Source organism: Oncorhynchus kisutch, unplaced genomic scaffold (assembly GCF_002021735.2).
Source record: "Oncorhynchus kisutch isolate 150728-3 unplaced genomic scaffold, Okis_V2 Okis07a-Okis12b_hom, whole genome shotgun sequence".
Lineage (NCBI taxonomy): Eukaryota > Metazoa > Chordata > Actinopteri > Salmoniformes > Salmonidae > Oncorhynchus > Oncorhynchus kisutch.
The window spans coordinates 2896741-2922866 of record NW_022261984.1 but is presented as its reverse complement, the minus strand read 5'-3'; the positions used below and the strand labels follow the sequence as shown (position 1 = coordinate 2922866).

At 43.2% G+C, this 26126-nt stretch overlaps 3 protein-coding genes across 7 annotated transcripts; all 3 read left to right on the top strand.

The window, feature by feature from the left end:
• Positions 1-826: 826 nt before the first annotated feature.
• Positions 827-6542, top strand: LOC109885920 (zinc finger protein 70). Of its 2 annotated transcripts, none has more exons than XM_031815116.1 (4): positions 827-1142; positions 1510-1667; positions 3543-3630; positions 3742-6542. In XM_031815116.1, exons 1-4 carry the CDS (start codon positions 917-919, stop codon positions 5520-5522), a joined length of 2253 nt encoding a protein of 750 aa, XP_031670976.1. In that variant the 5' UTR covers positions 827-916; the 3' UTR covers positions 5523-6542. The 2 variants fall into 2 exon arrangements, with proteins under 2 accessions (XP_031670976.1, XP_031670977.1); XM_031815117.1 differs by having other exon boundaries at positions 829-1142; positions 3558-3630.
• A 64-nt stretch (positions 6543-6606) lies between these two features.
• Positions 6607-11691, top strand: LOC109885918 (gastrula zinc finger protein XlCGF17.1). 3 transcript variants are annotated; one of them, XM_020477696.2, is made up of 4 exons: positions 6607-6965; positions 7972-8141; positions 8496-8568; positions 8701-11691. In XM_020477696.2, exons 1-4 carry the CDS (start codon positions 6743-6745, stop codon positions 9636-9638), a joined length of 1404 nt encoding a protein of 467 aa, XP_020333285.2. In that variant the 5' UTR covers positions 6607-6742; the 3' UTR covers positions 9639-11691. The 3 variants fall into 3 exon arrangements, with proteins under 3 accessions (XP_020333285.2, XP_031670979.1, XP_031670978.1); XM_031815119.1 differs by lacking the exon at positions 6607-6965 and adding an exon at positions 7325-7641; XM_031815118.1 differs by lacking the exon at positions 6607-6965 and adding an exon at positions 7325-7646.
• A 3623-nt stretch (positions 11692-15314) lies between these two features.
• LOC109885919 (zinc finger protein 35) lies at positions 15315-25950 on the top strand. 2 transcript variants are annotated; one of them, XM_031815113.1, is made up of 7 exons: positions 15315-15833; positions 16195-16352; positions 17249-17321; positions 20888-22851; positions 22973-23064; positions 24349-24457; positions 24581-25950. In XM_031815113.1, the coding sequence occupies exons 4-7, from the start codon at positions 22599-22601 to the stop codon at positions 25774-25776; spliced, it is 1650 nt and encodes a 549-aa protein (XP_031670973.1). In that variant the 5' UTR covers positions 15315-15833; positions 16195-16352; positions 17249-17321; positions 20888-22598; the 3' UTR covers positions 25777-25950. The 2 variants fall into 2 exon arrangements, with proteins under 2 accessions (XP_031670973.1, XP_020326304.1); XM_020470715.2 differs by lacking the exons at positions 15315-15833; positions 16195-16352; positions 17249-17321 and having other exon boundaries at positions 22329-22502; positions 22629-22851.
• The last annotated feature ends 176 nt before the right edge of the window (positions 25951-26126 follow it).

Genomic DNA, 26126 nt, shown 5'->3' with positions numbered 1-26126 from the left:
CAGTTGTGCAAACCCACAGTTTCATCAGCTGTCCGGGTGACTGGTCACAGACAATCCCGCTGGTGAAGAAACTAGATGTGGAGGTCCTGGGCTGGTGTGCTTACACATGGTCTGCAGTTGTGAGGCTTGTTGGATGTACTGCCAAATTCTCCAAAATAACGTGGAAGGCAGCTTATGGTAGAGAAATGAACATTAAATTATCTGACAACAGCTCTGGTGGACATTCCTAGCCTGCCAATTGCACACTCCCTCAACTTGAGACATCTGCGGCATTGTGTTGGAACAAAACATTTTAGAGTGACCTTTTATTGTCCTCAGCACAAGATGCACCTGTATAATAACCACGCTGTTTAATCTACTTTTTTTGATATACCACACCTGTCAAGTGGATGGATTATCTTGACAAAGGGGGAATGCTCACAAACAGGAATGTAAAACAAATGTGTGCACAGTTTTAGACGAATAAGCTCTTTGGAAAAGCTGGACAATTTCTGGGATCTTTTTCAGCTCATGAAACACTACATGCTACGTCTATATTTTTCATTATAAATTATGGAATTGAGATTCTTCTGATGTAAATCCGTTTTTTTTCTCATTTTGTATACAACACAAATATTGCGGGAAAATGGAGGCCGATGAAGGTCGTCACTCGTTAACACAGCTGCAAAGTCATACATCCCGCCTATTTCTACAATTTATTCAAAAATTGTATTTTAATCCTAATATTAACTACACTGCTAACCTTAAATAAAGACTAAAAAGCTAATTTCGTTTTTAAAATTCTTTACGATATAACCAATTATGACTTTGTGGCGGTGGTAACCTCGTCAGCTGTCCGGAACGAAACTGCTAACACCAACTCAATTGTTCCGCAAGTAGTTAATTTCCTAGTTCACTCCTGTAAACTCCTGTAGCCATGTCTTTCGAACTCGCCTTTCGTAGTCGTGTTGCCTCCATTATGGAAACTTTGACAGCAACAGCCTTGCAAGACATCTGTCAACTTATGGGAGAAACCTATGCTGCTCTTCGAGTGGAAATGGTGCATGAACAAAATCAAAGTTCGAGGACAAAATTGCAGGCGATGGAGAATGGGACAGGGGTGGAGAATCCAGCGAACTGCATGGAGCGCATTCATAAACTCAGTGAGATTAAATATCTAACGATAGTTATACCTATATGCTAATTGTCTATAGGAAGTGGGGATAGATATACAATAGCTAGCTATGTCGCCTAGTTAGCTAGCAGTCGCCTATTTATGAAAGTCCGAGAGCGCTATTATTCATGACGTCGCCTGATCCTTCAGCGCTACAGTAGGCCTATTGCTGTGCTCCTAATGTAATGTCTTTAGCTTTAGTGAAGGTGCTTTACAAATACAATATATTTATCCGATAAATATCTACCATCATGGGTGGTGATTGCATATTTCCACTACATGTTTTTGAAGTTTCAGTCTCGTATAACCAACATTTTCAGAATCTCAAGCTTTATTTGTGTTCGTTTCCCCGCCAGGTTTGAGAAACTTCCCAGTTGTCGAGCAAATCCTCAATGAACAAGAGGCCAATGGTCTTTGGCTAGAAGTTGATCCTACTGTGGAAGACGAAGGTCCACCCTCACTGGTGCCAGAAGGAGAAGAGCCAGCACAGCCTCTTAGTCAGACAACAGACATGGTGAGTTGAGTTTGCTGATTTTGTAAAGGTAGAGGCAGGTAACTGCCAAAATAAAAGACATGTGAAAATATTGTGTTAATAGGGTGTTGGGCCACCAGAACACCTCCAATGCGCCTTGGAATAGATTCTACAAGTGTCTGGAACTCTACTGGAGGGATGCAACATTTATCCATGAGAAATTACATAATTTGATGTATTTGTTGATAGTCTCGGGTGCCGCTCCAGAATCACACAGAGACACATACTTTAACCCCCCTCCTTTTAGACCCCTCTTTCAAGGTGTCTGAGAGTTCTTCTAGCCATGGTAGCCTAACTAATGGGCAACTGGGCATATTTATACATTCCCTAAACATGATGGGATGTCAACAGGGCCTAAAATGAATTTTTTGGTCCACCAGCCACTGTAAGGTAGATTTAAATATCTACCAGCCACTCAGATTTTTTTTACCAGCCAAAATATTCTCTTTAAAATTACACCAACAAAAACCAAGAAAATGGATGAGCATGCTTTGTAATGTTTGAAACAAATGTATTACTAGTAAGAAGTAAAGTGGTGTATTGTTTTCATTTCATACGACCTGAATCTCTTAACCAAAATATCATAGATGAGACAAATGTTTTCACCTTGCCCTTTAAGGGTGGGAGGTTACCGTGATAATGCTACTTGAGTCATGTTTGTGCCTGTGAGTGAGTCTGACTAGTAGCAGCTGTCTTTTCCCTAGGAAGTTGAAAAGCAAACATTGAAACAAAATAACCTACCTTGTAAATATCCAAGAAACAATGTCTCACTTAAGCAGACTTTAGTTTAAAGTAAATTAGACCAACTTGTATGCCTTACTTTCATTGTGCGCACAGCCCCCAGCCAGGCAGTGTTGCAGCGCAAGGTGGGATATGTTATATACTGTAGGATTCGTAGTTACTTGACTTTGAGTCATTTATACTTGCTTGTATGAACTATTTTCCTTTAGTAATTTCTAACTGTGCAAATCCTTTGACATTTTGACAACTCGGATGACATTTTCTGTAGGCTGCAGCAATGACCCATTGGAACCCAAACTTGGCATGAACATTTAGCTTACAAGACGTTTTAAATGTAAGGTCTGGTAGATGATTCAGTCAGTGCCATTAGTGATGATATGACAAGGCACTGGCTGGTTTGTGGGCCTGGGATGAGGGCTGTGTGTGTGGCAAAGCACTGCCGTTTGGCGTGCAGCACGTTGGCAGTGCTTGCTGTGACTTGTAGTGCAGCACATTGCGGGCAGTATGGAAGCGTGCCAAAATGACTTGACAACCCAATGTGCCACGGACCGGATTTGGCACGAGATATAGATATAGGAGAGAATGCAGATTAAAGAAGTATTTTTAAGCCTTGAGACATGGATTGTGTATGTGTGTCATTCAGATGGTGAATGGGCAAGACAAAATATTTAAGTGCTTTTGAACGGGGTATGGTAGTAGGTGCTGGGCGCACCGGTATGTGTCAAGAACTGCAACACTGCTGGGTTTTTCAGTTTCCTGTGTGTGTCAAGAATGGTCTACCACCCAAAGGACATCCAGCCAACTTGACACATTGGAAGCATTGAAGTCAACATGGGCCAGCATCCCCGTGGAACGCTTTCCATACAATCTAGAGTCCATTACCTGACAAATCAGGCTGTTCTGAGGGCAAAAGGGGGTACAACTCAATATTAGGAAGGTGTTCTTAATGTCTTGTACACTCAGTGCATTCCATGATGTGTTCAACATATTCCATTATTTTGGTGTTATTCCCCCTGTAATGTTTTCTATAGATTTTTTTTTTATCATTTAAAAAAAAATTAAATGACCAAGATGTTAGTGTTATCGTTTTATTTATGACTACTAGTTTAATTAAAGGCTGTCTTTTGGAAGGGGGTGGAGACATGGCCTGCACCACCAGTCATCAAACAGGAGGAAATGGATGACGACGACATGGAGTCTCAAGGTCAGTTTCATCTTTTACTCTAATCTATGTTCAATACAAAAGCACAGACTAGCTCAACCACACTAACTTGTAACAATTATAGTCACTGTGTGTTGTTGACTTCCTCTTCAGCGTACGACAAATGGATTCCAGTGACACACTGGGCCAATCAGAATATCACAGGAGAAAGTGACGAGCAAGAGAGAAGTCAATCATCTGGGGGATCCAAAGAACTTGGACTTGACGACTTCAAGACGGAACCGAGTCCGTTGCTGGTGTCAGCTGAGGATGCTGCTCCACCCATAAAGAAGAAATATGATAAAAGGTACACCTGTGAAATATGTGGAAAGACTGAGAACAAGAAAGCCAGAATGACGAGTCACATGCGAAAGCACACAGGGTTGCCCTTTAACTGCGATATCTGTGGCGAGAAATTCCAGGCTCAGAAATTATTGACCAGACACAAGCGCTTCAATCACTACACAGGGATCATCTACAGTTGCTCTGTGTGCGGAAAAACGTTCATGCAGGTCACATCTCGCGACACACATGAGCGTGGTCACACTGGAAAAAACTATTGGTGCTCAGACTGTGGCGAGACATTCAAGGAGCGCCAGGAACGCGACACACATGAGTGTATTGTTTACAAGGGAGACCGGCCCTTCAGCTGCTCCGAGTGCAACAAGGACTTTGAAAGGCAGTACCATCTCAAAAAACACCAGCTGGAAAAACACTCTCAAATGGTGGAGCAAACTGTCGACCCAGAACCTGAGTCCAAGGACATTGAGGACCAACAGAGTCAGTTTGAGTCTGAGAGTTCTGAGGCACCCACACATTTCACCTGTGACATATGTGGAATGACTATTATGAATAAAGGCAACATCAACAGACACATGTTAACACACACAAAGAAGCCCTTTAGTTGCGATATCTGTGGTGAGAATTTTAAGCGCAAAGCCCAATTCACCCGACATCAGGGCAAACACGCGAAAGTTGAGAAAGTAGAAAAACCCTACAGTTGCACTGTGTGCGGAATGATGTTTGTGTATTCTAAAATGCGCAACAACCATGAGCGCAAACATATTGGAGAAGACTATTGTTGTTCAGACTGTGGCAAGAAGTTCAAGGAGCGTCAGGAGCACGAGTGCATTGTTTACAAAGGAGACCAGCCCGTCAGATGCTCCGAGTGCAATGAGGACTTTGAAAGGCAGTACCATCTCAAACAACACCAGCTGGAAAAACACCCTCTATTAGTGGACCAGACAGTCGACCCAGAACCTGAGTCCAAGGACATTGAGGACCAACAGAGTCAGTTGTTTGAGTTAGCGGAGAGTTCTGAGACTGAGGCACCCACGCGTTTCACCTGTGACATATGTGGTATGATTATTATGAATAAAGGCAACATTAGCAGACACAAGTTAATACACACAAAGAAGACCTTTAGTTGTGATGTCTGTGGTGAGAATTTTAAGCGCCACACCTGTTTAGCCAAACATCAAGGAAAACACAAGAGTGTTGAGGAGAAAATAGAACCATACAGTTGCTCTATGTGTGGAATGAGGTTTGTATTTCCTAAAATGCGTGACAACCATGAATGCAAACACATTGGAGAAGACTTCTGGTGCTCAGGATGTGACAAGACGTTCAAGGAGCGAGGGGATCGCGATGAGCACAAGTGCACTGTTTACAAGCGAGACCGACCCTTCAGATGCTCAGAGTGCAACGAGGACTTTGAAAGGCAGTACCATCTCAAAAGACACCGGCTGGAAAAACACCCTCTAATGGTGGACCAGACACGTCCCGGTCATGATACTGCGACGGTAGTACAGGGAGCACAGCCTTCAAATGACAATGACCCTAAGGCCGATATGAGTACGTTAGGTGGAAAAGTTCCAGTAACAAACTCGGGTTAAGTTGACACAAGTGAAATGGCTTCAACTGAATTAAGTTGTTTTGTTCAGTACAAAAAGGATAGACATGGATTTGAATGAAGGGGTGACGGATAGCGTTGGAAATAGTGTGTAGAACAGTGATGGGACTGGGATTCAACCCCACACAGGCAGGGTATCGCATCTCCGCCTTTACTGCACAACTAACTTCAGGCACCTGGATAATGTTTTACAGCCATCTTTAATGCTCATGTTGGGCCTAGATTCGATCTGGACTGTTACAGCGTGCTTCACGTTTCAAATTACGTTTCCGATTGAGCCAAAATATGCAGCATTTAACGTGAATAGACTGATTCCCAAACCACCCCCTCACCCCTACCAACTCACTCGGAGGGCCCTCCGTTGTCACGTGTTGCTGTCAACTCCCGAGGGTGACTTCCAAAGAGAGGCGAGGGGATCAATAAACTGTCTACTTCGGGACACACTCTTGGGTATACTGATGATTTGTCTGGACTTATGGTTTGTTTACATAGCAGGTTAGGAGAACTTACGCAGCCGGTTAGGATAATTAACGTAGTAGGTTAAGAAAAGGGTTAGAGTTAGGCTTAACTAAAATGCTACAGTTGTCAACAAATAGATGGAGCTGTAGGTCTAGCCACAACCATCAGCTATGTCAGGGGTTCCCAGACCCCCCCCCCTTCCAACATTGTGGAACATCATGTGCCCCACTTCTATTTTCTAAGTATATTTCTCTGTTCACACTTCCCTTGATGGCGGGGAGAATTTTGTAGGTTTAAAGCTCATTTTTCTTATTCTATACATTTAGCCAAATCAGTGTGTTAATGCGATATTTGAGTGACTCAAACATTACAACAATCTATGGCCTAAAAATGTCTTGACAGAAAGGGTTGTATTAGAGTTGTTAAACAAAATGGAATTGAGAAATATTTGTGACTCTGGTTTCAGTAACATCATTTTTTTTTTAAAGGTTTGTCAACGATATGTTCTTGTTTATTGAGAGGAATAAAAATGTGTAAAAACCTGTATCGTTTGGTTTTATTTTGCATGTACAATACAAATACGGGATATGCTTATCAAATCGAGGAGGCAGATACACGAGTGTTTATGGTATATCACCGGTGCAACCTCGTCAGTTGTCCGGAACCAAACGTCTATCAGCAATTCAAACACTCCAACAGTAACTTAACACTGCAAATTTAGCGTGGTTAGTGAGTTTTGTAGCCATGTCTTTCGAACTCGCTTTTGGTTCTCGTGTTGCCTCCATTATGGAAGCTTTGACAGAAAAAGCCGTGCAAGACATCTGTCAACTTATGGGAGAAACGTATGCTGCTCTTCGAGTGGAAATGTTGCAAGAACAAAATCAAAGTTCGATAAAGTTACAGGCGATTGCAAATAACATCGAGAAGGAGAAGCCAGCGAACTGCATGGAGATAATTCAAAAACCAGGTGAGTCAAAGCTAGCTACGTTGGTTATGCGTATAGGCTGTGTCTGTAGGAAGCTTGCCTACAATTAGCTAGCCATGTCACTTACTCACTTGAAGCCTACAGTAACTAACGTTACACATCTCCCGGTCGAAGAGGATATCTAATAGTCGCATGTCTGGGGGACGCTCAAGCTCCAAGTCTGGACAGTAACGTTAACTAGCCTCAACGATTCCGGGAGACTCTTCTCTCGTCTCTAACATGTATCGTTAGGCTCACGTTTTGTTAACAGTCCCATCACAAGTCAGATTGTTGAATAAACTTTATTTTACAAGTTGCCTGCAGATTTTTGTCCTTATGTTGGAGGTAATCTGAGACACTACGCTGGTCTGTTTTTGTCTTTCTGGTTCGTATTTTCAATGCAAACACAATTCGCACGCCACTTGCATAATATGTCAACAATGGCCGAGTTTAACCGAAGCACCGACCAAACATTGTCCCACGCAATCACCTGGTAAATTTCACAAACGCACCCAGTTGATTAAGAAGCGATGCGCTTTGGTTGACCATGTTCGGCTATTGTTTACATATTGTGCATCACGTGAAATGCGTCAGGAGAAAATACAAGCAACAGAACCTACTGGTGCAGCAGAAATTCGGGTTAACACTTTCCACCGCTAAAAGGACTACCGGACAACCGGTAAAGTATGTTAAAATGGCATAGTATTCACAATTCTGGCTTGTACAGAATTGCTTTTTTTTTTTACAGCAACTTATTTCTGACTAATGTCTATGGAGTAACCTTGGTAACAATCTGTTGCCGGTAGCGTTAGTAGGCGGATTACTATGTTATCACCTCTTTAGTAAAACGTAGCTATAGCAAATGCAACCTAATTCTCAGAAAAACATAGTTACGCCATCCTGCCATGAGTAGTGATTGCATGTGTCCCCTATGTTTGGGAAATCGGTGCCTCGATATCTCAGTTTTGTGTTGAACAATTTGTTTTGAAAATCTGTATTTGTATGTTAGCTTCCCCAACAGGTTTGAGAGACTTCCCAGTCGTGGAGCAAATCCTCAATGAACAAGAGGCCAATGGTCTTTGGCTAGAAGGTCACCTTACTGTTGAAGACGAAGGTCCACTGTCACTGGTACCAGAGGAAGAACAGCCATCACAGGCTTTTGGTCAGATGACAGACATGGTGAGTTTAGCTTGTGGTTTGGCTGTCAATTTTAGATATGTCTCAGAGCTGCACTGACTACTCCCAGCCAGATGTCATTGAAAACCATGCAAAGTTTCAAGTCCTGTGTAGCAGGCCTGTAACTGAAAGTAAGGCTTTGAATGACACCTAGGCAAGCTCTATACTGTCTAGGCTACAGATGATAATACGTTTAGGGCTCCTTAAACATAAAATGCCCTTCTGAAAACATTTGTGTAAAATATATTCCATAATTTGTGTCATTCCCCCTGTTTTTGTCATTTAACAAAATGCTAGTGTTGGTGTAATTGTTGCTGTATGATCAGTTTAATAACAGCATTGGTTGTCTTTTGGAAGGGGGTGGAGACATGGCCTGCACCACCTGTCATAAAACAGGAGGAAATGGATGATGACGACATGGAGTCTCAAGGTCAATTGATGCTATTATTTTAATATGTTTAATACAAAAATCACAACTCTGCAGCATGAGTTATTCTTAGCTTCTGTATTTGTCACTGAGAAATATCCCTGTGAAATGTATTGTTGGTGACTTCCTTTTCAGGTTATGGCAAGAATAATCCAGACACTCACAAGGCCAACCAGAATATCACAGGAGAAAGTGATGAGGAAGAGAGAAGTCAAGCCTCTGGGGGATCCAGAGAACTTGGACTCGATGACTTCAAGAGAGAACCGATTCCATTGCTGGTGTCAGCTGAGGATGCTCCGGCACCCACGAAGAAGAAATGTAATAAAAGGTACAGCTGTGAAATATGTGGAAAGACCGAGAGAAAAAAACGCAGAATGACAAGTCACATGATAACACACACAGGGCTGCCCTTTAGCTGCGATATCTGTGGTGAGAAATTCAAGTTTCAGAATTACTTGAACAGACACCAGCAATCCAAACACACAGTGAAAACCTACAGTTGCTCTGTGTGCGAAAAAACCTTCCGGCAGGCCACATCTCGGGACAGGCATGAGCGTGGTCACGCTGGAAAAAACTATTGGTGCTCCAACTGTGGTGAGATGTTCAGGGAGCGCGGGGATCGTGACGTGCACGAGTGCATTGATTACAAAGGAGAACGTCCCTTCAGCTGTTCCGAGTGCAGTGAAGCCTTTCAAAGGCAGTACCATCTCAAAAGACACCAGCTGGAAAAACACTCTCTAATGGTGGAGCAGACTGTCGACCCAGAAAATAGAGTTGAGGAGAAAAGCGAAAAACCCTGCAGTTGCTGTGTGTGTGGAATGATGTTTGTATATCCTAAATCGCGGGACACCCATGAACGTAAACACATTGGAGAAGACTACTGGTGCTCAGGATGTGGCAAGACGTTCAAAGAACGCCAGGGTCGCGATACGCACGAGTGCATTGTTTACAAGGGAGACCGGCCCTTCAGATGCTCCAAGTGCAATGAGAACTTTGAAAGACAGTACCTTCTCAAAAGACACCAGCTCGAAAAACACCCTCTAATGGTGGACCAGCTACATCCCATGTCATGATACATTGTTTTGTATGGTTGAAAAAAAATAATGACCATGCCCAGACCTAATTGCTCACACCCCCCTCAGCCCCTGCCTCAAACTCCACCATTTTGTCTCTCTCCATTGTTCAACATTTATTTACATTGTAATACTTCTGACAGCACACTTTCTAACTCTGCCTGTAACCTTTGGATTTTATAGCATTCCCAGAAGGTATGGATTGTCAATTTAAATATTATTCATTACCACATTTAGCTAACATTAGATAGTTTATCTAGAGATTCTTACCCTTTCCTTGATTCGGCATTCCAGATCATCATGGTATTTGTAGTTTATGATACACATTAGCAACTAATTAGCATTTCATTTGGGGGGGGGGGGGGGGTGAATATATTGATACACCACCTTGTCCTAGAGAGATTTACACCTATCAAAACGTCACAGGGTAAGCCTAAACAAAACACAGCCCTTATTTTAAGTGTTTCTAAAATCCCCAATGGGAAAAATGAATGGTGGAAAAAACGATTGGGATTCATTTCTGTTTGATTGCTGGGTATTATAACATACTGTGGTACTCAGTTCTTGGTTCCAATAGTTAATCTTTTTTTCTAAGAGTTTGTCAGTTGGATAGGCTCTCTGCAAAGTTTTGAATAGCTTACTTATCATATGAATATCCTTTTTTGACTCGAAATAGGATTCCCTCAAGATGTTCTGATGTCCAAAAAGATTTCAAATATAAATGTCTTGATATTAAACTTTTTAAGTTGCATGTATTTGAAAATCTCTACATTGGTCAGTCCAGTTTTATTTTTTCTCCCCCATGGACTGTCTCAATACACCGCATCCGGCGACCTTCCACATCTGCAGTGGAAGGTGGCCGAGCTACAGCAGTGTAGGTCAGACCATGAGACATCCCGAAAATTGGTTTATCAGGAAAACGGCTGTAGCGTACAAAAGGTTTCGCCTGGGGAAAGATGAGACTGTACCGAACACGATGGTGGTCTACATTTACTCTGACCCCACCCCGTCCAAACTATTTTGGCTACAAACTAATATGACTCCATGGTGGAAAGGGGAGATTCCCACCAATTGGTTTCTTGGACCAATCAGAACAGTTGTTTGCGTTCTAGAAATAATCTGCAAGGCCTCAAATCCAAACTCATTAGAGAATACACTTTTTTGTTGGCGTGGCGTTTGGGTAGCCAGGCAAAGGGATCGATAAACCCATCAATTTAGAACACACTTGTGACTTGAATGATGCAATTCATGTTCCACTTAAATAATAAAACGAGCATGAAATTCAAAACAAATCCCCTGTTTTACAAGATATAAACCTCCGTAACAGTTACACATTTTCATTTGTAAAAGATATAATACTTCCCATGTCATGTCTCAATCTGCCATAAATGCACATAGCCTGTAATCAGGCACCCGCCATTATTTTGTGTGAAATTGCACCAATTCAATAACTCTGTGCCTTATGTGATTTCACTTTGCTCTGAAGCTGCCAGCGTTGCTGTAATGGAGGATCTAATTAATTAGCAGGTTAGAAAGACTAATGTAGCAGGTTAGGAGAATGAGGTTAAGGTTAGGAAAAGGGATAGTTAGGTTTAGCTTATCCATCTAGCCACAACCATCAGCTTTGCAAACAAACCATAAGTCCCGACAAACCATCCAGAGGAGTCTGAGGGGAGGATGGCTCATAATAGAATGTAATTTGCTACTATTCCACTCCAGCCATTACCACAAGCCCGTCCTCCACAATTAAGGTGCCACCAACCACCTGTATAACATCGGTCTTAATTGATTTTAGGATGTATTGTGTTACCTGAAATTGTGTGTTGTTTTGAATATTGTATTGCTTTAGCAACATTGGATTTTCCCTTTTCATGTATATAAACGTTTTTTTTTTTTATCTGGACAGCAAGGGTTGTGGAAGAACAGTTGATCAAAAGGAAGGAAATTCGATTTTTCTTGACTTATCAGGGGTTTCAGTAACAGTATTTTTTAAAAGGTTTGTCAAACCAATATGTTGCTTTCTGAGAGGAATAAAGATTTTTTTCAACCTGTCGTTTAATTGTATTATTTTGCATGTATAACACAAATATTCAAAGTTGGTGAAATTAAGGAGGCAGATAAGTGTTTACGGTATATCACCGGGGCAACCTCGTCAGCTGTCCGGAAACAAACGGCCACCAGCAATTCAAAGGTTCCACCACAGACAGAAGGGTTTCGTTTTAATTTTTAACAGATTTGGCTCCACGGTCATTTCATTCTAGCACACTAGCTAACATTTACCAAGTTAATTAGCCATGTCTGTCGAACTCGCTTTTCGTTCGTGTTGCCACTATTTTAGAAACGTTGATAGAAAAAGCCTTGCAAGACATTTGTCAATTTATGGGAGAAACTTGTGCTGTAGAAATGTTGCATGAACAAAACCAAAGCTCGACAGTCACAGGTGATGGAGAATATCATCGGAAAGGAGAAGCCAGCGAACTGCTAAATTAGGTATTATGCGTATAGGTTATTTGCCTGTGCAGGAAGCTCGGATACAATTACTTCCCCGCCTGTCGGCTAGCTCGCTAGTGGACTTCGCTCCAGCTGACTTTTGTCTTCATATCTCTCGGAGCGGAGAGGATGGCTAGCTAGCAGTCGAGTGTGACGGACGGGGGTCCCGGCTCCAATTCTGGCTTGTCCTTAGCGGACTAAACTCCACTCCATGGTGAAAGATTAACTTCCACCCACTTCTATCTGGAATTTTATTCCTCATCATGTCTTCTCTACTTTTGGTGGCCTTAACGTCATGTTGTTTTGCAATTATAATATTGACAAAGTTCCAGTGAAACTTTATGCTTTTCATCGGCAGGTTCTTGTCATGGTCCTTAATTTATTAAAAAAATTCTCCACACAGATATTATATATGGAATAATCGGGATATATTGTATAAAAATACCTCTCTGTTTTTAGAATATTGGTTCCGAAATAATATCCTATTGGTGAGCCAACTGGTAAATGCAGAGGGTCTTTTACTCAGTTATAAAGAATTCTTGTAACACCTAAAGATTTTGCAATTGTTTTAGATGCCATTCCCTCAGGTGTTGCTATGTTATTCAGGAACGTGTCAAGACCTGACCCTCAGAGCCTACCTTCTATTGACCCTGTTGACTCATCAGTATATATTAAACAGTGTTATCATTACACAGGTGACTCTTGTGCTGGGGACAATAAAAGGTCACACAAAACACAGTGCCACATATGTTGTCTAAAGTTGAGGGAACTGGCATTCAATGTTCAGTTCTCTACCATAAGTCGCCTCCACCATAATTTCAGAGAATTTGGCAGTACGTTCAACCTGCCTCAACCGCCTCACCCCAGGACCTCCACATCCGGGATCGTCTGAGGGGGTACTGAGGAGTATTTGTGTCTGCAATAATAATGCCTATTTAAGGTGAACAACTCATTCTTGTTGGCCGGGCCTGGCTACCAAGGGTGTAGTTTTATGCCCTCCCAAGCCCACCCATGGCTGTGCCCCTGCCCAGTTATGTGAAATCCATAGATTAGGGCCTAATATGTTTATTTCCATTGACTGATTTTCCCTATGAACAGTAACCCAGTAAAAATCTTTGAAATTGTTGCATGTTTGGTGTATATTTTTGTTCAGTGTAAATCAGTGATGGAATTGATAGATCTTTCTTCTGACTTATCAGTTGTTCCAGTAACAGCTTTCCTTTAGGTTTGTCAACTTAAAAAAAAAAAAAACATTTGGAGAGGAATAAAAATCAGTCAGTGATATTTACATTTTATTATTTTACAACACAAATATTGATAACAGCAGGAACATTTTAAGGAGGCAGATAAAGATTGTCTATTATATTGACAAGATATTCAAGTGACTGCTGCCCCTGTCTACGGCCTCATCACCGACCTGCCTCTCCCCGTACCCACCGCAGACTCCCAGGTAAACGCACTACCACAGGTTCATTGAAGTGTAGTTTACCCAGTAGATATCTGGCTAATACCGACATAATACCTACATGTATAAGTTAAGGAGACTACTTGGCATGCAGTTTAGACACCCCAAGAGGTTTAATGTAGCAATGCTTCATCAGGACAGACAAATACCCACAGACTGACCTGTTCTTCTAGTTAGAATCATTGGCGGCATCTATTATACACTGCTCAAAAAAATAAAGGGAACACTTAAACAACACAATGTAACTCCAAGTCAATCACACTTCTGTGAAATCAAACTGTCCACTTAGGAAGCAACACTGATTGCCAAATTTCACATGCTGTTGTGCAAATGGAATAGGCAACAGGTGGAAATTATAGGCAATTAGCAAGACACCCCCAATAAAGGAGTGGTTCTGCAGGTGGGGACCACAGACCACTTCTCAGTTCCTATGCTTCCTGGCTGATGTTTTGGTCACTTTTGAATGCTGGTGGTGCTTTCACTCTAGTGGTAGCATGAGACGGAGTCTGCAACCCACACAAGTGGCTCAGGTAGTGCAGCTCATCCAGGATGGAACATCAATGCGAGCTGTGGCAAGAAGGTTTGCTGTGTCTGTCAGCGTAGTGTCCAGAGCATGGAGGCACTACCAGGAGACAGGCCAGTACATCAGGAGACGTGGAGGAGGCCGTAGGAGGGCAACAACCCAGCAACAGGACCGCTACCTCTGCCTTTGTGCAAGGAGGAGCAGGAGGAGCACTGCCAGAGCCCTGCAAAATTACCTCCAGCAGGCCACAAATGTGCATATGTCTGCTCAAACGGTCAGAAACAGACTCCATGAGGGTGGTATGAGGGCCCGACGTCCACAGGTGGGGGTTGTGCTTACAGCCCAACACCGTGCAGGACGTTTGGCATTTGCCAGGGAACACCAAGATTGGCAAATTCGCCACTGGCGCCCTGTGCTCTTCACAGATGAAAGCAGGTTCACACTGAGCAGACGTGACAGTCTGGAGACGCTGTGGAGAATGTTCTGCTGCCTGCAACATCCTCCAGCATGACCGGTTTGGCGGTGGGTCAGTCATGGTGTGGGGTGGCATTTCTTTGGGTGGCCGCACATCCCTCCATGTGCTCGCCAGAGGTAGCCTGACTGCCATTAGGTACCGAGATGAGATCCTCAGACCCCTTGTGAGATTATATGCTGGTGCGGTTGGCCCTGGGTTCCTCCTAATGCAAGACAATGCTAGACCTTATGTGGCTGGAGTGTGTCAGCAGTTCCTGCAAGAGAAAGGCATTGATGCTATGGACTGGCCCGTTTTGAGCAGTGTATGTCTAGGCATAGTCTCTGTGGGGCATAGTCTCTGTGAGACATATCTACCCTTACAAAATCGTCTGACAAAGCACAAGATCCATTCACCTTGTCTGTCATCTGTACTGTTCTATTTCTACGTTCCCAACTCATAGGAATCCCCACTCAGTTATTAACTACTTTGAAATGGGAGAAGCCCTCAATTGCAATGCCCATGCTAAAACAGGTTATATCCATGATGAGTCCTATCTATCTCTATGATAACGGGCACAACTCTGATATACTGTAGTTGTTTTTTTTTACCCCCAACGTTTGTGAGATGCCTTATGCGTCCACTTATCAGTGCATTTGTAACAACCTAATCATTACATAATTACATTTCCGGCAAAATAAGTCTCACGAAGCAATAAAATGCTTCGTTGAACAAATTCGACAATTATTTCCTCCATACAAAAATTCCTCACTTTCGTAAACAGATTTCGGGCTGAGTAAAACGTCTCGCTTCGCCTCTTCCTCTGGTATTTACTCTGGTATTTATTGCAATTTATACTCCGAGCTGTGAAAGACAGCAATACGCAACAAAGCGTCTAAGTGTGCCGAAAAACCACACGAAGAAGAAGAATCGATATCCCTGGAAACGGCGAACACTTCTTCAACCATTCCGCCAGTAGCTCATTTCCTTCCACTGTCAGGTGTTGAACCACACGCATCAACTTTTGTATTTGTGTAACTATGTCTTTCGAACATGCCTTTCGTTCTCGTGTTGCCTTCATTATGGAAACCTTGACAGCAACAGCCGTGCAAGACATTTGTCAATTTATGGAAGAAACGTATGCTGCTCTTCGAGTGGAAATGTTGCAAGAACAAAACCGAAGTTCGAGGACAAAATTGCAGGCGATGGAGAATAGCAAGGGGAAGGAAAAGCCTGCGATCAGTATGGAGAGCGTTCAAGAAGACGGTGAGATGAAATATTTACAGATAGTTATGCCTATTGACTATTTGTCTGTAGGAAGCTAGGAGACAAATAATACACTATCAGGCTAGCTAACAGTCGCCTGAATGTGCAGCCCCGGAGGGCGCTGTTATTACTGACTGAATATTAGTGCTCCCTGCTGGACCTTATGGCTATAGTCTGTAGGGGGCACCATACTCCCTCAGTAGTGAAAAGGTGCTTTGCAAATACTATTCTAAATATATGCAATCATGACGAGTGATGGCATATTTCTACTACATGTTTTTGTGAAATCTGAGCCTTATTATCCCTGTATGACCAACATTTTCAGAAAAACTCAATTTGTATGTTACCCCCCCCTCATCAGGTTTCAGAAAGTTCCCAGTCGTGGAGCAAATCCTCAATGAACAAGAGGCCAATGGTCTTTGGCTAGAAGGTCACCTTATTGTTGAAGACGAAGGTCCACCGTCACTGGTACCAGAGGAAGAACAGCCATTGCAGATTTTTGGTCAGATGACAGACAAGGTGAGTGGAGCTTGTGCTTTGGCTGGCGATTTTTGTAAGGGTGGATATGTCTCACAGAGACGAGGCCCAGACATATTTAATTGAAAACCATGCAAGCTCATGCCCAGTAAAAAATGTGTAGCAGGACTTTAACTGTAAATAGTATATTAAGGCTTTGAATGACCCTTAGATAAATTCAATAGCGCTTTCCGAGTGGCGCGGCGGTGTAAGGCACTGCATCGCAGTGCTAGAGGCGTCACTACAGATCCGGGATCGATCCCGGTCTGTGTCGCAGCCGGCTGCAACTAGGATACCCATGAGGCGGCGCACAATTGGCCCAGCGTCGTCTGGGTTAGGGGAGGGTTTGGTTACCGGGATGTCCTTGTCCCATTGTGCTCTAGTGACTCCTGTGGCGGGCCGGGTGCAGGCACGCTGACACGGTCGCAAGTTGGGCGGTGTTTCCTCCGACACATTGGTGCGTCTGGCTTCCGGGTTAAGCGAGCAGTGTGTCAAGAAGCAGTGTGGCTTGGCAGGGTCGTGTTTCACAGGATGCATGGCTCTCGACCTTAGACTCTCCTGAGCCCATACAGGACTTGCAGCGATGGGACAAGACTAACTACCAATTGGATATCACTGAAAAGGGCTAAACAAATATATATAAAAACTCTAAATACCATCTAGGCTACAGATACATCTTTTTAAGGGCTGTTTTCAAAGATTCTCATTTAAGCATAAAATATGCCCTTCCAAATATAGTTGTTTGTATTAAATATATTCCATGATTTTGGTGTCATTCCCCTGCTGCATTATGTTTTGTAATGGAAACCCCTGCAACAAGATACTTGTCTAACTGTTGCTGTATGATCTACTCTCTTAAAGGCTGATAAGAGTTAATAACACCATTGGTTGTCTTTTAGAAGGGAGTGGAGACATGTTCAGCACCGCTGGTCATTAAACAGGAGGAAACGGATGATGTCATGGAGTCTCAAGGTCAGTTGAAGCTATTGTATTACATGTTCAAGCTCTGCAGCATGAGTTTCAGTGCCTTCAGAAACTATTCAAACCTCTTGACTTATTCCACGTTTTGTTACACCCTGAATTCAAAATGGATTAAATACAAAAATTCTCACCCAATAATGACAAAGTGAAAACATGTTTTATGAAATGTTTCCTATTTTGAGCAACTCCAGCCGCCGCTTGTGGCTGCTCGACCACGGAAACCAATTTAACGAATCTCCCGACAAACAGTTTCTGTGCTGACGTTGCTTCCAGAGGCAGTTTGGAACTTGTGAGTGTTGCAACCAAGGACAGGCGATTGTTGTGCACTACGCACTTCAGCGGTCCCATTCTGTGAACTTGTGTGGTCTACCACTTTGTGACATTGTTGCTCCGAGGACGTTTCCACTTCACAATAGCAGGACTTACAGTTGACTGGGGCAGTTCTTGCAGGAAAAAACATTTTTACGAACTGACTTGATGGTAAGGTGGCATCCTATGACTGTGCCATGTTGAAAGTCACTGAGCTCTTCAGTAAGGCCATTTTACTGCAAATATGGAGATTGCATGGCTGTGTGCTCGTTTTATTTATTTTTTAAATGTAAAAAAAAAAGTAATAGTTTTTACACCTGTCAGCAACAGATGTGGCTGAAATTGCAGAATCTGCTAATTTGAAGGGGTGTCCACATATAATGTACCTGACCTGCCGGCCCTACCTACCTGGCCGGCCCTGCTTCCCCGGATTGCCGGCTGACCTGGCCGACCCTACCTACCTGGTCGGCCGGCTGACCCTGCCTACCTGGCCGGCCGGCTGACCCTACCTACCTGGCCGACCAGACCCTGAGTCAGTACTTTCAAGAAGCACCTTTGGCGGAAATTACCGCTTTGTGTTGTCTTGTGCAGAGCTGATAGACGTTCCCATCTGGATTTGGGTATTTTCTCTTTTTTTCATTGTAGATTTTTTTCAATCTCTGTTAAATTAGATGGGGAGCGGCGGTGAACAGAGATCTTCAAGTCTTTCCACAGATTTTCAATGGGATTCTGGTCTGGCCTTTAGCTGGGCCACTCAATGACTTTTACATTGGCTGTATACTTGGGTTTGTTCTGTTGGATCGTAAATATTCGCACCAGTCTAAGGTCATTTGCACTCTGAAGCAGGTTCCTATCCAAGGATTTGTCTGTATTTGACTCCATTCATTGTTCCCTCTGTCCTTACTAGTCTCTCAGTCCCTGCCGCTGAAAAGTGTCCCCATAGTATGATGCTGCCACTACCATGCTTCATGGTAGGGATGGTGTTAGACGGGTGATGAGCTGTGCCTGGTTTTCTCCAGACATAGTGCTTTGCATTCAGCCCAAAGAGTAAAATGTTGGTCTCATCGGACCAAAGAATCTTTTTCCTTATGCTCTCTTTCCGTGATGTCATTTGCCTTTTTCTCAGAAGTGGCTTCCGTCTGGCCACTCTTAAATAAAGCCCAGATTGGTGAAGTGCTATAGAGACTGTTCTAGCAGGTTCTCCCATCTCAGCCAAGGAACTCTGTATTTATGTTGATGGTTATTGGTCACCTCCCTGACCAAGGTTCTTCTTGCCCGGTTGCTCAGCTTGGTTGGACAACCAGTTCTTGGCAGAGTCTGGGTAATCACGTATTTTGTCCATTGCCCAATGATGGAGACCAATGTGCTCTTGACTGTTTCCAACACTGGAAATTGTTTTCTAACCTTACCCAGATAGAATTCTTTCAGATCTACATACTGTACCTTGGACATAATGGAATGGTTTCTGCTCTGACACGTGCACTTTCCATTGTGGTAACTTCATATAGACGGAGGTGCATTCAGTGTGTGCCCCCCCCCATTTTTAAATTTTTATTTTTGAACAGACTTTTGGGGTTTGTTTGTTTCTGTGGGTGTGGCGAGCTTGAAGCAATTAGTGTGGCGTACAGTATTTAAAGGGCAGTGGCCATACTGACGAAGTTCCCCAACCCACAACCAATGACACAGTGCATTCAGAAGTATTCAGACCCCTTGAATTTTTCCACATTTTGTTACCTTACAGCCTTATTCTAAAATAGATTAAGTTGTTTTTTCCCCCTCGTCAATCTACACAACACCCCATAATGGGAATGCAAAAACAGGTTTTATTTTTGTGTAGCAAATGTATTAAACAGATCACATTTACATAAGTATTCAGACCCTATACTCAGTACTTTGTTGACGCACCTTTGGCAAAGATTACAGACTCGAGTCTTATTGGGTATGACGCTACAAGCTTGGCAAGCCTGTATTTGGAGTTTCTCCCATTCTCCTCTGCAGATCCTCGAGCTCTGTCAGGTTGGATGTGGAGCATTGCTGCACAGCTATTTTCAGGAGATTTTCGATTGGGTTCTGGCTGGGCCACTCAAGGACATTCAAAGACTTGTCCCGAAGCCACTCCACGTTGTCTTGGCTGTGTGCTTTAGGTCGTTGTCCTACCGGAAGGTGAACTTTCGCTGAGGTCCCGAGCAGGTTTTCATCATGAATTTCTCTGTACTTTGCTCCGTTCAACTTTCCCTCAATACTGACTAGTCTCCCTGTCACTGAAAAACATACCCACAGCATGATGCTGCCACTACCATGCTTTGCCGTAGGGATGGTGCCAGGTTCCCTCCAGACGTGACCCCAAAGAGTTCAATCTTGGTTTCATAAGACCAGAGAAAATTGTTTCTTGCTTTTGGCAAACTCCAAGTGGGCTGTCATGTGCCTTTTTAATGAGAAGTGGCTTCCGTCTGTCCACAGTACCATAAAGGCCTGATTGGTGGAGTGCTGCAGAGATGGTTGTCCTTCTGGAAGGTTATCCCATCTCCACAAAGGAACTTTGGAGCTCTGTCCGAGTGATCATCGGGTTCTTGTTCACCTCCCTGACCAAGGCCCTTCTCCCCTGATTGCTCAGTTTGGCCTGGCAGCCAGCTCTAGGAAGACTCTTGGTGGTTCCAAACATCATACATTTAAGAATGATGGAAGCCATGTGTTCTTGGGGACCTTCAATGCTGCAGAAATGTTTTGGTACCCTTCTCCAGATCTGTGCCTCAACACAATCCTGTCTCTGAGCTCTACGGACAATTCCTTTGACCTCATGGCTTGGTTTTTGCTCTTACATGCACTGTCATCTATGGGACCTTTTATATAGACAGGTGTATGTATGCCTTTCCAAATCTTGTCCAAGCAATTGAATTTACCACAGGTTGACTCCAATCAAGTTGTAGAAACATCAAGGATGATCAATGGAAACAGGATGCACCTGAGCTCAATTTTGAGTTTCATAGCAAAGGGTGTGAAAGTTATTTCATTTTCAATAAATGTGCAAAAATGTATAAAAATATTTTCACTTTGTCATTATGGCGTATTGTGTAGATGGGTGAGAACAAATATTTCATCCATTTTGAATTCGGCAACGAAATGTGGAATAAGTCAAGGGGTATGAATACTTCCTGAAGGCACTGTATGCTCTTAGCTTCTAATGGACAATATGACGAGTCACTGTGAAGCAAACCTGTAAAATGTATTGTTGGTGACTGCCTTTCCAGGTTACAGTGGGTGGATGCCAGAGACTCACAAGGCCAACCAGAATATCATAGGAAAAAGTGATGAGGAAGAGAGAAGTCAAGCCTCTAGGGGATCCAAAGAACTTGGACTCGACGACTTTAAGAAAGAACAGAGTATGTTGCTGGTGTCAATTGTGGATGCTGCAGCACCTACAAAGAGGAAGAAATATAACATAAGATACACCTGTAAAATATGTGGAAAGACTGGGACCAAGAAAGGCAGAATGACAAGTCACTTGATAACACACAAAGGGACTTCTAGTTGTGATATTTGTGGTGACAAATTCAAGCATCAGAATGGCTTGACAAAGCACAAGCTACTCAAACCCAGTGTGAAAACCTACAGTTGCTTTGTGTGCGGAAAGATGTTTTTATATTCTAAAATACGTGACTACCATGAGCGCATACACGTTGGAGAAGACTACTGGTGCGCAGACTGTGGCAAGACGTTCAAGGAGCGCCAGGATCGCGACATGCACGAGTGCATTGTTTGCAAGGGAGACCGGCCCTACAGCTGCTCCGAGTACAACAAGGACTTTGAAAGGCAGTATCATCTCAAAAAACACCAGCTGGAAAAACACTCAAATGGTGGAGCAGACTGTTGAACCAGAACCTGAGTCCAAGGACATTGAGGACCAACCGAGTCAGTTTGAGTCAGCTGAGAGTTCTGAGGCACCCATAAGGAATGACCCGATACAATACACTTGTGAAATATGTGGAACAACTTGGGCAACTCAAAATAGCATGCGCTCTCACATGTTTATACATAGAAAAATACAAAGGAAACACTATACCTGCGACGTCTGTGGCAAGGTATTTAGGCTCAAATCACCTTTCACCATACATCAGCTCAGACACAAGGGAGACCTGCCCTTCAGCTGCTCCGAGTGCAACAGGGACTTTAAAAGTCAGTACCAGCTTAAAAAACACCAGCTTGAAAAGCACCCTCTAAAGGTGGCGCAGCCGTGTTCTGATCTTGTATGGACAGCGACCTGAAGGCCTTTGGTTGGTAATTTCAGGTCCCACAACCTGAGTTGAACAATGATTGTGGTGATGATGTCTAACGTGTGCTCTGTCTGAGAATGTCAGCTACCATTTATGCTCTTCACTGAACATGACCCAATTAAAATGGCTGTAACTGAATGAACATTTTTAAGTGTAAGAATTTTTGGTTTTAATGTAATTTTTTTGCCCATATTTTTGGCTTTGGCAAAATTGGATTTTCCCTTTTTGTTTGAAAAGCATGATTTAGGCTTCATCATTGTTAAATAGCTTGTCGTATTTGAATAAAAACATATCCAGACTTTTATGTTTACATTTTATAAACAGGGCAACTATGGAATGAGTGAACGATTACTGATTTGTAAATATAGAGCAACTTTCTCCACCTGGAACTGAATGTGTTTACTTCTGTGACATGGTGAGTTCTCCTATAGAGGGTGGCGGAATCCGAGTAGAACAGCATCCTAAATCAATTGGGTCGATAAACTGGTATTTACGGTAGACTAACCTCTGCCACCCGGAAGTAAACAATGACATGTTAACTGCTAGCGAGCTGAACACAAACAATATCGCCGAAGATGTTCACATAAATATTGTTAGTGCTTTTTGATGACATGGTACTTTTACTCTACAAACCATTCATCCAATACACTTCATGTGTAAGCTTTGAGTGAAATAACGTTAAGCGATAATGTCGAATTCTGTACCTTTTCACTCTCAGCTCGCCTCCATCATGGAGGTATTGGCTAACGCGGCAGTGGCAGAAATCTGCCAACTTGTAGACGATGGCTATGCCGTGTTGCGCCTTGAAATATCGAGAACTCAGAGCGAAAACCAGGCTTTGAAGACCAAACTACACCTGGTGGAGGTTCGTTCTAGGGAACGATCTGTCAAAAGAAGCATCGTACCCCCATTGTCGAGCTGTTTTGGCGCGCTAGGAACAGGTGAGTTTCTATAGTTTACCAATGCAATGATAGACATGAGTTTTGGTGCAGGAAATATTATTTGTGGACTGCATGTTCTCAATGCCGTTCATGAATCTATTGTTTTTCCACTCCGATATAGATCAAGTCGAAGAGAAGCAGTCCCCCAGTGTAAGGAGAAATGGAGGATCCGTGGTGTTGGGGGACAGGAGCACTAGGACTGTCAGTGAAGAGGTTAATGGATTCTAAGTTACATATCTGATATAGTTGCAGACCAATATATCAGCACTCTTTCACTTTTCTTAAATAGTTCCCCATTTGTTAAATAAGTACTTTGATCACCAGATTTTCCACATGGCTTATTTTTGTACATTTAAGTTGAACATTTTAATTTAAAAAAGTAAAGACGATGGCATGGTCAAAATTATTGCCACCCCGGAGCTAGTACTTGGTTGCACATCCTTTGGCCAAGATAACTGGAGACAAGCGCTTCTTGTAGCCATCAATGAGCTTTCCACACCTTTCTACTGACAATTTGGCTCACTTTTCACCCGTGAATTGCTATAATTGTTTAATATTGGAGGGATGCCATCAACTGCTGTTTTTAGATCTCGCCTTAGGTTTTTGAGGTGATTCAGATCTGGACTTTGCTGGCCACTCCAGAACACTCCAGCCTCTCTTCTTAACCATTCCTGGTTGCTTTTGTGTGTGTTTGGGCTTGTTGTCCTGCTGGAAGACCTATAACCTTCAACAGAGACCCAGTTTTTGGACACTGGGTTTAACATTAGACTACAAAACACCTGAATCTGCTGATGTCATGATGGCTTGCGCACTACCAGAGGTAGGGAGGGTGTTATTTTCCTTGAATGCTTAATTTGGTTGTCAGTAAACACAGAGCTGATCTGTATTGCCAAAGAGTTTTAAAAAATATATTGGTCAACAGAACATTTGGGTGGATTTTGGTAAGTTAAATCAGGCATTTTGTGTCTCCTTCAGCAGTGTGATCTTCTTATGTCTACCAAAAACAAAGCATTCAAATTCAAAGAAAATAACACCCTCCCCACAATCAATTATGGGGGCGGTTTGACAATACTGTGGGGTTAATTTGCTGCTTCTGGTACTGGGGTCTTAAATGTTTGCAAGACATTATCAAGGTGTTTTGGAATGCAATGTTCAAATCAGTGTCTCTGTTGAAGGTCCTCTTCCAGTAGGACAACAACCTCAAACACACACAAAAAAAGCACCCTGGAATGCTTCAAGAAGAAGCGCTGGACTGTTCTGGAGTGGCCAATGAAACTTAAGTTTACAAAAATAACATTGCAGAATCAATGTTGAAAATCCAATAAGGTGTGGTGACCAAAAGTTAGACAAAAATGTATTTCAATTTATTTTAGAATAAATTGGGAATTATTTAAGAGCGCACTCCAACTGTACTTATAGACTGGTTATTCCTGGAGTGAACTTGAGGATACAGCAGGACAGTTAGAGTTCAGTCCAATTCCTCCTCTTGTTTTGCAGAACCTTGACACGACTGAGCATCCTGAGGTAGTGGTTGTAAAAGAAGAGAAATTGGAAGAGGAGCTGAGAGACTGTGGCTCAAAGCACAACCAGCAACCCAGGAGACTGAGTAGGTACCACACTTACCACACTTACCAATAGGATGGGGCCATAATGGTCTAGTTACAAAAAGTATACAATCGCATCATGAAATTATTGTTATCTTCTCTCTCTCTCTCATTCTTGTCCTCAGTTAGTGTGTCTCGGTCTCTTGTTGCTGTGAACGATCAAATCCTGAATGCAGAAACTTCACCTGTGGAGGTAGCTGAGGAGAAGCGGGACAGCGACAACCAGAGGCTCCAACAGACCGCGAACAGACACAGCACGGCAAGCCAGCACACACACAGCTCGGACTGTGTGACATATCAGAGAGAGAGTCATACAGCAACTGGCCTCTCTCGCATAGAGGATGGTAGAGACATGCTTGATCCATCTTGTTCTTATTTGGTGGAAACGGACTCTACTAAGCCACTTGATGCCCAGCCGCCCTTGACTCCGAGTGGGGTCACAACCTTGTGTGACAGTACGGCCTCCTCTGCCTCACTGGGCTGGAAGCAGGAGGCCGGAGGAGTTGACACTCTTAAAATGGAGGCAGGAATGCCCTCCTGGACCAAAGGGAGGGATATTGGAATGGGCCTGGCTGCTCAGTGTGGAGTTGACATCCCTGGGAAAAACAGGGAGGGTATTCAGCTGGGGAACGGCACAAACGTCTGTCCTCAGAGCAACGTTAATTTAAGGGAGAGCGAGTCATCGGAAGGGCGCAAGTCCAGCGAACCGGATGTAAAAGGATTCGATACCTCCTTAGACTATTTTTTCTCTCCGGCGGAAATGGCCGGGATACAGACTCATCACCGAGGAGACGACGCTGGAGGCGAGGAGCTGACCTCTTGTCCGTATCCCGGCGACGATGGTTTCGTCAGCCCTTCAAACTCGACACAAGGGGGCCTCCCCTTCTCAAACAGACTGGTCAACTGCCAGGAATGTGGACGGCTGTTCTCCAACTCGCTAGACCTCGCACTGCACCAAAGAATTCACATGGGGGAGAAACTCTTCAGCTGCACCCAGTGTGACAAGCAGTTCCTCCACCTGCACCAGCTCAAGACCCACCAGAGAATACACACCAGGGAGAAACCCTTTAGCTGTTCCCAATGCGGGAAGCGCTTCTCCCAGTCCAGCCACATCAAGAGACACATGAGTGTTCACACAGGAGAAAAGCGGTTTGGCTGCAGCGTATGCGGCAAGAGGTTTTCACAATCCTGTAGCCTCAAAGTGCACCAGAGCGTCCACACTGGAGAGAGACCGTTCAGCTGCACTCAGTGCGGGAAGAGTTTCTCTGTGCTCGGGAACCTAATGAGGCACCAGAGTGTCCACAGAAGAACGCAGGATTAAGTCTTGAATAATTAATGGACACTGCATTATGTTTATATCGTGTTGGTAAAATATTGATATAATGAATTTTGTACATCGTGCACTGGTAAACATTGTTGTTTTGTAATAATATCCTGACGTAAACTGTCTCTTGGTGTGATGTGAACATAATAAAACATTACCCCTGAAAATGAATGTGGAGTTATCATGCTTGTTCAGTGCATTGAATGAAAAACTGCTCCAAGTCACTAAATGATGAGCCTATTGCTATTAAACCTACTACTTCATCAAAGGCTGCTCTGCAAACGTGGGTTGTCAAGATTTATTCAAATTTTTGGGGGTAAGGCTATTATGTGTAACAATTAACAATT

Coding starts and splice junctions, on each gene's coding strand:
- LOC109885919 (XM_020470715.2), top strand. CDS start 22,443: ATGTTAACTGCTAGCGAGCTGAACACAAACAATATCGCCGAAGATGTT. Junction 22,852..22,972: donor TTTTGGCGCGCTAGGAACAG/GTGAGTTTCTAT, acceptor ACTCCGATATAG/ATCAAGTCGAAGAGAAGCAG. Junction 24,458..24,580: donor CCAGCAACCCAGGAGACTGA/GTAGGTACCACA, acceptor TCTTGTCCTCAG/TTAGTGTGTCTCGGTCTCTT.
- LOC109885918 (XM_020477696.2), top strand. CDS start 6,743: ATGTCTTTCGAACTCGCTTTTGGTTCTCGTGTTGCCTCCATTATGGAA. Junction 6,966..7,971: donor GGAGATAATTCAAAAACCAG/GTGAGTCAAAGC, acceptor TTTGTATGTTAG/CTTCCCCAACAGGTTTGAGA. Junction 8,142..8,495: donor TTGGTCAGATGACAGACATG/GTGAGTTTAGCT, acceptor GTCTTTTGGAAG/GGGGTGGAGACATGGCCTGC.
- LOC109885920 (XM_031815116.1), top strand. CDS start 917: ATGTCTTTCGAACTCGCCTTTCGTAGTCGTGTTGCCTCCATTATGGAA. Junction 1,143..1,509: donor GGAGCGCATTCATAAACTCA/GTGAGATTAAAT, acceptor TTTCCCCGCCAG/GTTTGAGAAACTTCCCAGTT. Junction 1,668..3,542: donor TTAGTCAGACAACAGACATG/GTGAGTTGAGTT, acceptor GTTTAATTAAAG/GCTGTCTTTTGGAAGGGGGT.